The sequence below is a fragment of the Spea bombifrons genome, chromosome 3 (genome assembly GCF_027358695.1).
Source record: "Spea bombifrons isolate aSpeBom1 chromosome 3, aSpeBom1.2.pri, whole genome shotgun sequence".
In the NCBI taxonomy this organism is placed as follows: Eukaryota; Metazoa; Chordata; class Amphibia; order Anura; family Pelobatidae; genus Spea; species Spea bombifrons.
Genome location: NC_071089.1, coordinates 10,035,413 through 10,046,541, shown reverse-complemented (window position 1 = coordinate 10,046,541; position 11,129 = coordinate 10,035,413). Strand labels below are relative to the sequence as shown.

At 41.8% G+C, this 11,129-nt stretch overlaps 1 protein-coding gene across 1 annotated transcript; it reads right to left on the bottom strand.

Annotated features, from left to right (window-relative positions):
- Positions 1 to 2,969: 2,969 nt before the first annotated feature.
- Positions 2,970 to 9,362, bottom strand: NEK2 (NIMA related kinase 2). Its single transcript, XM_053459081.1, has 9 exons — positions 9,102 to 9,362; positions 8,008 to 8,225; positions 7,182 to 7,422; positions 6,920 to 7,002; positions 6,683 to 6,809; positions 4,913 to 5,132; positions 4,348 to 4,402; positions 4,099 to 4,175; positions 2,970 to 3,381 (listed from the first exon to the last, which is right to left on the bottom strand). The coding sequence occupies exons 1-9, from the start codon at positions 9,195 to 9,197 to the stop codon at positions 3,167 to 3,169; spliced, it is 1,332 nt and encodes a 443-aa protein (XP_053315056.1). The 5' UTR covers positions 9,198 to 9,362; the 3' UTR covers positions 2,970 to 3,166.
- Positions 9,363 to 11,129: the final 1,767 nt, after the last annotated feature.

Below are 11,129 nucleotides of genomic sequence, written 5' to 3'. Positions count from 1 at the left end.
GAAGACACAGTACTCAAACGCCGGTCCTGAAGGGGTTAAGAGGGGTTTTCCCCGTTTTATATTGGTAGGATTGCATACAATATACCTCTTGCCTACATAACTCTCTTTAAAATATTATACATTGTTTTTTAACATTTATTTTTGTTTCTATATCGAGAACAAAGAAGCTTTGAAGAAAATAGTTTCGGCAAGTATTTGCTGATTAAATAAATATTTAGTTTCAATAATATGAGAAATTTTAGGGAGTAGACATTACTTATCTCAAAGAATGTGAATCTCACACGTTGCTACTCTGCAAGGCCACCGAAACCGATTTATAACTGAGAAGGAATTGTTGTCAAGGACAAACACCAGGCGTTTTATATGATTTTAAAATCATTCCTTAGACCGGAACGTCTCTTTGCAGTAAATCATGGAAATATATCTGTACAAATATGCTATGATTTTTTTAATTATAATAAGTAAAATCCATAATTCTGATTGGAGGATTACAATCAATAGGTGGAGATTATGGTAAAAGTTTGTGTTTAGACAAAAGGAGGGGTACCGGAGAATTGATTTTGGGCTTCCAGAATTTTGGAACATAGTTTTACATTCATAATTACTTTGATTACCTAATAATCTTATAGTATTTACTATCTTCTCCTGGCTGATTTTATGGCAATTGTTTAGTTTTAAGTTATTTTTCTTTCCATTTATTTTTTCAACTGAACCTGGATTTATATCAACAAGGACCCGTTGGACCACAGAAACAAGAGATGGTAAATTCAATGGTGTTTGATTATTCTGAATAGAGGTGAATTTTGTCTGGTCAATCTAGAAGAGTTTATCCTTTCTTTGGGGAAATAATATATTTCATTACTGTATGTATGAAACACTAAACATCCTCATCATTCACTCACCTAATTAGAACTTGCAATAGTGGTGGGATGGGGGTTCTTGACATAGAGCCATACTAATAGCATCCCACTTATGACAAATAGTGGAGTAGTCCATTCCTTCTAGCTGGATCATACTTATTCACACATTTATTCCCCAACTGTTGCATGGCTGTGAGACAGTAATAGATACTCTACCAATACTGACCACCCATTGTTAATGCCAATCCTCCATGTCTGGAAGAAACAACTTTCCAAAGGACACTTGGCAACCTACCCAGCGTCCCTCCTTCACATAATCTAGACTTCATTCTAGGGACCTCCAGGTGGGCCACGGCAGTTCCCACACTTCTATTATGTTCTTCAAGGTTCCACTATTAAACCAGTGTCAGACCTGATGGAAAACCCCACACAGACCTTAAGGATCCACTTGGATCCAGAGCCCTTGAGAGAGAGCCACCTTCCACAAAACCTGACTTCTTTTGAAACTATATGCAATGCAACAGAATAGACCCCACACCTTTAATCAGTTTTATGCACACAATCATTATCCACAGTTGGATTCTCCACCCTACTTTATATATCTTTGAGTGAGGGATTTAAACATTACTATAACCAATCAGGAATGGGACGAAATTCTCCTAATAACACACAAAGGCCCTATGCACAGTAAAGTACAAGAAACCCCACATAAGTCGCTTTCAAGATGGTATAGGGTTCCTGCGACGCTTCATTACTTCCTCCCCCAGGCCTCCGACCATTGCTGGAAGTGTCAGACTGAAATTGGAACTTACCTTCACATCTGGTGGTTGCGCCCAAGTATTCAAACATTTTGGGATGTGTTAATTCAAATAATTAAAAACAGCGACTGACCCCATTTAACAGGCTCATCCATGAACAGTCAATGGTAATGTCAGCCAGGGAAAATGTTCCAGCAAGGCAAAATGACTCCAGTGGGTTGAGTTCCTGGGCTCTGAGGCCATTCTGAATGGTTCTAATCCTTGGATGTACATGACACCTATGAATGGGGGTTACAAACTAACCTTTACTCAGGTTAGGGTACCAAATGATTTATACTCATTGCACAATGACTGTAATCTGCATATCCTGGAGCTGTTATTGCTACCATCAATGTTTTATAATTATGTTTTCCAGTTTTTCTTCTCCCTATTTTCCTTCCCTCCCTCATTTTATGTAGGTCACCACATATTTGCAAATTCCACACCCGTCACCTGTTTCTCTTTCACTTTTTTTTTTACCGTTGGCTACAAAGGAGCCTTTTCATATCCCAGCCTCCCAATCTAAACTGCATTATCCTTAACAAATGCTTACCCAAACCCCTTTCATTCACCACTCCATCCGGAAGAGAGGTGTTCACTCATAATGCACACCTCTTCTATTGACCCCTTCCAAACATCAGCAACCAGGACTACTATATTCTGATATCAGATCCACTACATGGCTAAAGGTGCTTCATCAGAAGAATGACAGTCTGCATGGACACATCTATGTAACATTGAATAATCAGGCATTCTTCTGGCTGCATAGGTAGGAGATGTTGGTTAAAGTATTGTCAAGTCAGCAGATGACCCTTTAATGAAGACTCAAATTGGTTCAGTTCCAGACTTCCTTCCGACAATGAGGGCTTTCTGCTTAACCAAAAGGTATAAGTAAAATTATCTATATGTAAAACCATAGAACACCAACAGTCCAGTATCTCTTTAACGACTTTTCCTATGACATCATGAAAGGAAAGTGTTTGAGGACATGCAGCTGGGTTTAAGGCAGGGTTCAACAAACCAGGCCCATCATGGCAACCAAGAGCCACTTCCTGGCCCCCAGGGTTTTACAGAACAAGGGGCAGTCATCTTCAAATAGTAGATAAAGACACTGGCATTTTTATTCATTTTCTACGTGTCGGTAAATCTTAGAGCAAAGAGTGGTCTCTTTAAATTTTCAAATGGTCCCCCAGCTAGTTGGTTTTCTGATGCATAGAAGGAATAAATAACTTGGTTGGCTCCTACATCCAAACCAACCCCAGCCACGCACAAAACAGCAAACACACCTAATTCTAATCTTACAAGATATTACTTTTTCTTTTTTTGTTTAATTAAAACAATGCCTTTTAAAAGACTGAGGAGAAAGTTTCATGAATATTACCCTGTTTGGTAAATCTTAAATTGTGGAATAGGTAAACACGCCTACCTAACCAAGTGGTTTTAAAAGGAATGGTCATTTTATAAAAACAGTTTAAATACTATGTACAACTCATTAGTCAATCCAGAAAATTAACGCATGCCCAGGATCTGCCGGCTTTTCAGCTGATAGTTTTTCTCCATTTCAAATAAGGCCTTGGCACGCACATCAGCTGCGTGGAGCCGTTTCTTCACCTCCGCGCACTTCTCCTGCGGCAATGCATACTTGTCCTGGCTCCTGTTCTCTTTGCTTTCATGACCAAAGTGGACCTTCTTATTCCGTGTTACAGATGCATTCAGACATCCACCTGCAGAATGCATTAAATAAACTTTAGATTTTTCAGTTAACCAACAGAACATTTTTATTTTGCACCATAAAACCCAAATGTTTTTATTTTTTAGTTTATTAAGTTTTTGAAATTTACAGGACTAGGACACAGTTTAATTCGTCAGAAAACTGCTTTGCTAGTGCAGATGCTTCCATCTATCACAGGCTTTGTCATTGCTCCCTTGTGGGTATTATTGAATGGTTGCTCCGCTCGGTTCAGGGCTATGTCAAAAATCACCATCAGTTATTCTCCAGTATTGTGTTGTCTATATGTAGGTGGGATTTCCATATTATGAGTTAGACATTCACCCCATGAACTCTGAGTAGTTTAGACAGGCTAGTGCTCATTTAAAAAGGGAGTAAGCAATTGTACAGGAACCATTGAAAAAGCACACACCTCACACTACTCAGGTAGGCCCAATCCTGCTTGGATATGGGATGTTTTAACTTTGATATAAAGTGGTTGTCTGTTTCTGAATACAGGAGATACTGAGTGTCCTAACTATGGCCATGGAAGTAAATCAGAACCTTTTATAAACAAAATATTTATTCAATATACAAGACAATACAGTCAAAGTGCATGACAGATTAAAAAACTGCATTAAAGTATAAAAATCTATTAAGAATATCTGGTCATTTTCTCAGTGGTTGTGCCAGGCATTTAATGCTTCTAAGGGTTTCCTCCTCGGTCTCATACCTAGGCCATTGTCAAAAGCAGCTCCAAACAAACGTTGCTCCTTCATTAAGTTGAAGTTCTTCATCAAGCTTTCTGCCCTAAGAGTCAAATAGGAAGAAACTCATTTTACTACCATACCAAAGGACACACACACACACACACACAATTTATAAAGCAGTTTCCATCCAAATTGACAAAGAAATCAGAATTTTAAGCAAATCAGTAGCATTTGGGGATAGGGGAAGACAGAAGAGTTAAAGAAAGCCTTACCTTGTAAGTTTATCTTCTGCCAGTCTTTCACGCACACATAGCTCTCGCTCCCTCTCTGTGGAAATGCTCATATTTAAGCACCGATATAAACGTAGAGAGAACCCACTTGGTGTGACTAAGGTTAATATCTCAGCCAACAGTGCTATAACCTCCTTTACAACACATACATTTTGCTATGAAGCACACTGTAAGCTTAGTTTGTGCAAGCAGTACCCTACATACCCAAAATAAACGCAAAATTGGTTTTAACTGCCTGCAATGGCTTCCTCTACTATTAAGTATAATTACATTTTGGACTAACATTGTTTTGGGGCCCAATTTACAGTTTTTTCTGTACAAAAATATTAAATCCATGAATCCTACAAGGCCTGAGAAATGGAGGGGCTTGGACATAATTGCTACATCTTCACAAGAAGTACAAAAGATGCATCTCTGCAATTTTAAGTACCAAAGATCACCATTGACAAACAATTGACTTACTAGGTTTTTATGTATGTAATATGTAAAATTATGAAGCCAGTTCCTCCCCTCACCCACCCAGTGCTGCATGGCTTTAGCAACTCACGTTCTAGGAGCTCTTCCCGGTCCCGTAAAGCATTCTCTCTGGCTTGCAACTGTTGCTCTTTAAGCCGAAGTTCTGAAGACACAGGGTCAGATTGGTGAATACGCTCTGGTTCTGCCGACCTCCTGACCTTCTTTTCAGACATTTTACTTTGCTCTTCTAGAACATATTCAACTAATAGGGGATGTTGCAAAATCTCTTCTATTGAGGGCCTCAAGTAGTCCTAAGATACATAGAAAAGTAATTACATATTTTAAAAAACAATGAAATAAAGCTTTCACAGGTCCAGTTTATTACTCAATGAGACAAGGGCAGGCTGCTCCAAGGCACCCCCAGCTCAATTGTAACAGTGTGCTGCACCTCCCAACAGATCGCTCCGCTACAACACCACCCTCTGTGTGCCACCTGCTGCTGGAATAGGACTTCATTGTAGTGCTCTGCACCAGCAGGCAGTGTGGCCACAGGCAGAGTACAGAGGTCACCCAATAAATATCATGACACAGAAGCAGACATGACAATTAAGCACACCATGTGATGGAGTTTAAACCCTTCCTATAAGCAAGGAACTAAGACATTCAATATTCTAACTGCATTGCACAGGCAGGGTGGCACGGGTGGATCATGGAGGTTAATCACTTGGGTTTACAAAGTGCTGATGTTTTCTGAGGGAGAAGTCAGTGTGAGAAGTCTCCAGGTTGGGACTGGCTGCTACCTGATGGCTTCTTAACAGAACACTTTTGTAAAAGGGATGGGTTTTTCTTTTATTTGTTGTTGATTAACTGCAGAATCACCATATTTGCTAGATTACAAGACAAGGCGTTTTTTAACCAGAGCAAATGCTCTGAAAAATAACCATCGTCTTATATTCGATGTAGTCTTCTAATCAGAATAGAGGTCCGACTACAAGACTAAGATGCAGCGATGCAGGGGACCCAGCTCCTCCTTCTATAACATCACACAACCTTCCCGTGCACATTCATAAAAGCTCTGGCGGAAGTGCTGGCAGCAGCATTTCAGGTCCTCCACCGCCTGCCCCGCTAGACACCAAGGAATCTGGAGCACGGGGAATCTAAAGGCATATCTGGGAGGCAGAGTGGCATATGGGGGGTATAAGCAGGGCCGGCCCTATAATGGGGCAGACTGGGGCAATTGCCCCAGGCGGCACTTTAGAAGGGGCGGCACTTTGCCGCCCCAAGGGCTTTTTTTTTGTTTTTGTTTTTTTGAAGCGGAGGAGAGAGAGAGGGGCACCGAGTGGTTTTCGCTTACCCGCGCGGCGCCTCTCTCTCTCTCTCTCCTCTGCGGCGAGTCTCCGTGTTCGGTCCCGGTGCCGGCTTGTAATGCAGAGCGCCGGAAGTGACGTCAATTTCCGGCGCTCCGCATTACAAGCGGCACCGTGGCAGAGCAGGGAGACTCGCCGCAGGACTGTTTAAAACCAAGTACCGGAGGGGGGGCGGGGGTAGATAATGGCGTCGGCGAAGTTTAAAATGACGCCCCCCCCCGGCGTCGGCGGGGGGGCGGCGTTTTAAACTTCGCCCCAGGCGGCGTTAAGTCTTCGGCCGGCCCTGGGTATAAGGCATATCTTGGGCAGAGTGGCATATACAACAAAAGACGCATTTTTCTTAATCATGGTTTGTGTATACAACAAAAGTGTTTTACACTGCATTTCAGAGATTTTTGAAGATAATCCACCACATGTATTCTTTACAGTGCTCTGCTACTTGCATACACTGTACATGGGTTTTGTTAAACTGGTCTATTCATAACAGGGCTTACCTTCAGATTTAACATGGTCGTAATTATTCTATTCAATTCTTCTGAATAGCGATATGGGATCCGTCTAAATTTACCTTCTCTTATTTTTTCTGCTAGTTCCTTCTGATTATAAGCAGTAAACGGTGGCCTTAAATAAAAGGCAGGACATGTCATGTATCGTACAGGCAGTAATCTCAAAATCATACAAAAAAAAAAAAAAATGAATATAAAAGGCAATGTAAAAAGTGGTTTACTTACGAGAGGGCGCAAAGCTCATACATAAGGCATCCTAATGACCAGATATCAGACTTTTCATTATAGGACATCCTATTCATCTGCTCCTGGAAATTCATAAATAAGGAAATTTAGATTAGCTAGGAATCTTTAGGGTATATGTCAGACACAAGTTTGGGTTAGATACTATTCATATATACGTAATCAAAGCAGGCTTGACCAAGTTAAATCACAAAAACACAAGCCATTCACCAAGCACAATTCCCTCAACAGTAACAGCACTTACAGGAGACATGTAATAAGGAGTTCCAACAAATGTTTTTGCAAAGCTCGTGTCATGGTGAAGTATTCTAGCCAATCCAAAATCTCCAACTTTTACATTCTTTTTAGCATCTAGAAAGATGTTGGCAGGTTTGAGATCACGATGAAGGACAGTGTGACCACCATCACCTCTTCTGTGGCAATCCTTTAGAGCTAGGGCAAGTTGGCCAAAGACACGCAAAATAAATTCTTCTTCTAAGTATTGCCTGCAAAAGAATGAGACACCAAGACTTGAAAGGAAAAACAAAACAAAGATGGAGACTCAAGGCTTAAGCCCAATACTCAAAGAACGCAACTAATTTTTTGAAGACATATTTGAAGACATTAGGATTAAGGATGACTGAAAACTGTAGTCCATGCAACTGCTACCCACCAGCATCAACAAGGTGGGCAATACCAGAAGATACAGACAAGTCATCAATACCAAGATTCTCAAAGCTGCCAAGGATGCGAAAGATTCATCACCAAACAGAAAAATGCAGAAGCCTAGAAGTTCTCCACACATGCATGGGATGGCCTAAAGCTATCCTGAATCCAAGACAAGACCAAGGACTGATTAAGGTCCGAGACCACCAGGAAACCTAGAAAAATCAGCAGAGGAGATGGGCTGAATGGCTCTTATCTTCCACCGGATTATGTGATTCTTTACCTTCCTAGCAGAAACAGCCATTTCATCAGAGGGTAAATTTGCACTACTTATGCTGCTGGAGCATTTTCAGCCGTACAACACATGAAACAATAAACCATCACGTCTTTAAACTATAGACGGGTCAAGTTAAAAGTCTGCATACCTGTCTTTTGTGCATTTTGCAATAAGGCTTGCCAAGTCCCCACCTTCACAGTACTCCATCACTATATAAAGAGTGGTGTTTGTTCGGTCAATGATACGGTCATAGTAGCGGACGATGTTTGGATGTTTCAGTTCCCGCAATAGGTTAACCTCAGAGACCAGCATTTGCTTTTCAGCCTCCGTCATCGTGCCATAGTCCAACTCCTTCCATACCAGTACCTGAAGAAAATAAAAAGAATTCCAATGAGTCCATGCACATGCAGAGGGTGCTCCCACCAATCCCAATGGAAGCCCTTTCCTCCACCGATTAGCTGCTTCTAGCCAAAACAACCAGAAATTAATATTTTGGACAAGTTATACATCTAGACATGTATCTTTTCAGTGCCTAAACCACATACCCTGTTTAGAATAAACAAAATGTGAGGCTGTAAAGCAAGCTGGTCACAGCATGTAGTCTGTCAGCATCAGCCAATGCGACCTTCCACCGGTTACAAGGAGACACTCAGACAGAATCTGCAAACACATCGACTCTCTTCTGACATCTAAAATAAGGATTTCCCACTTGACTTGTAAAAGCCAAGCCTGGATCCCAGTGGACAGCAGTATTATACAGACACTTCTAAACACTACACTGCTGGTCCCTGGTTCATTGGATAAGCCATTTCAGGTAACCAGCCTGTTCTACACCGCAGACAGTAAATGACATGATGGTGGCTGCTGGTTGTAACAGCTGTATGCCACTGGATTCGTGCTAGAGATCTGTAATCCAATGCAGCTGGGAGGTCAGAGTGTTAATGCCCACCCTGGTGCATCTTAATACACTCGTGGAGACCCACATACTAGCTACAGCCCCCTCACCCCACGGCACCCACATACTGGCTGCAGCCCCCTCGCCCCACATACTGGCTAGAGCTGTCCAGGTGATGGCTGCACACAGCAGGGAAGGCCGCACTATGAGGCCACCACCGGGGACACACAGCAAACAGTCTGAAACCACGAGTGCCACGGCACACGAGTTGTTGCGGTTACGGAAGAACCCCCCCTTTTAAAAAAAAATAAAAATAAATAAATAATAATAAAAAAAACACTGCTCACCTTCCCGTCCGACTTCCGACGGATCTTTTGGCACTTCCCGTACGAACCGGAACCGATGGTATAGAGAACCTCGTAATCCTCTACGCGAGACGGCATTCTAGAAAACCCACCACAAGAGATCCGCACCTGCTCTCGTCTTCCGCTCTTATTCCACCTTCGCCGCTAAGCTGGGCAGTCATTCACACCATAAACACCAACAAGCCCGTCGCCCTCACGCCAGCGACACACAAACGGAGCACCAGCGGTTTAAACGCCGAGAATTACAGGTACTCTGCGTACTGATTGGCTGAGGCCTCACAGCTACTCGCTCGTTCATTGGCTTAAAAAAAAACGGACTCTCGCTTCCTCATTGGTCCCTAGAAAAAAACACTGCACGTTTCCCCACGTTACCGCTCAACTGCCTAATGCCTACGTCACGCACAGAAGCACGAGCTCGTCTGGCATCCTAGCAACAGACGCCGCGCCAAGGAAGCGCGCGCATTACAAACTGACTTCCTTTATGTGCAGGATGGGGGCAACACAACCGCCCTCTGCTCTGACAGGGTGAGGCTGTGAGGCAGCCGTGTGAGGTATTATAAGATGGACAGCTTTTCCTCTGTTCGCAGATGGAGTTTTGCTTACCTTTTTATTTTTGTGTAGTTATCTAAGGCTACTGTAGTTTTAAAATTAATAAGTGGTAGTTTTAAGGGGTGGAACTGCAGGCAGGTATTGCACCTATCCCAAATTAGTGTTACAATTATGTCACAAATAACTCTATGTTCCCGGTCCATTTTAATTACAGAAATAATGAAAGGAAGTAGTGTAGAGATATGAAAAAGTATGGTGAGAACCCAAAATCCCAGTGAATATTTCACAAAATACAAATAAATACAAATATACAATTGTCCACCTGTGCTTGGTGAAAGTTTAGCAAAAACAATTTGTCTCATTTGGTGGAAAAACGGACATACGCGGACTGGCTACCTGTGAGAGGACTGTGCTGATGATAAAAACGCTACTAAATACTGGTGGTTTGATTCAGATTAATTCATTTACACTTGTTTTATTGTGAGTGCAATGTCAAATATACTATAAACATATCATAACATACAGTGTACACAACGATTTTTTATTTCTCTCCTGCACCATGAGATAAATAAGCTGATCGTATATTCGAAACGATGGGGATCTAAGGAGTGTGATAACATTATTTTTTGATTGTTACCGTATTGGCTCGATTATAGGCCGCACCCTTAGCTCTTTTAAAGAAAAAATACGCATGAGTGGAATAGTAAAACAGTTAACAGTACTTTATCTAATAAACAGGAATACATATGTATTTTAACATTTTTGGTATCTATTATGCAGTTAGTCAGCATATATTATACAGTTACAGAAATTTGGAACACTGGTGCTCCGTTATAGTGGCAGTGCTCCCGGGAAGTGCCGACCGCAGCAGGGGTTGTCTGCATTGTGCAGATGGCCAGTGGCTTCCAGAGAGGAGGATCCAGGTCCCCTGCAGCATTGCGGGGGATCTGGATCCTTACCCTGATGCTTGCCTGCAGCAGGGCTATATGGAGAAAAAAAAAACCTGCCCAGCACCCGGAACTGCATGTCCCGGGCGGGGAAAAGTGCGGCCAATACAGTAATTTGTGAGTGCAATTATTATGTAGTTTAAGGCTGATTTCTAGCACAGTGTATACTATGATTTTTGCCTTTTCTCTTTTTTATATGCATCTGAGGAATACCACCTAAAATATCAGGTTACTATAAATTCATTAGTGTAGACATTTGTTGACAATCATAGCAGGCTTGCTACATTTCACTCAAGAATATTGCCCCCCAAAATGACATATTGAAACAATTAGAAGGTGTGAAAGGTCCTGGTTTCTAAATACATGGGACCAGATGGGATACACCCAGAGTTATTAAAAGAGCATCAAAGTATCCTTGTAACACCACTGGCGGACTTAATGAACCAGTTTGTTGGTCAGACTAGAAGGGATACTTATCTGTCACTTTCTATGTCATCATTGGCAGGAATTGTTC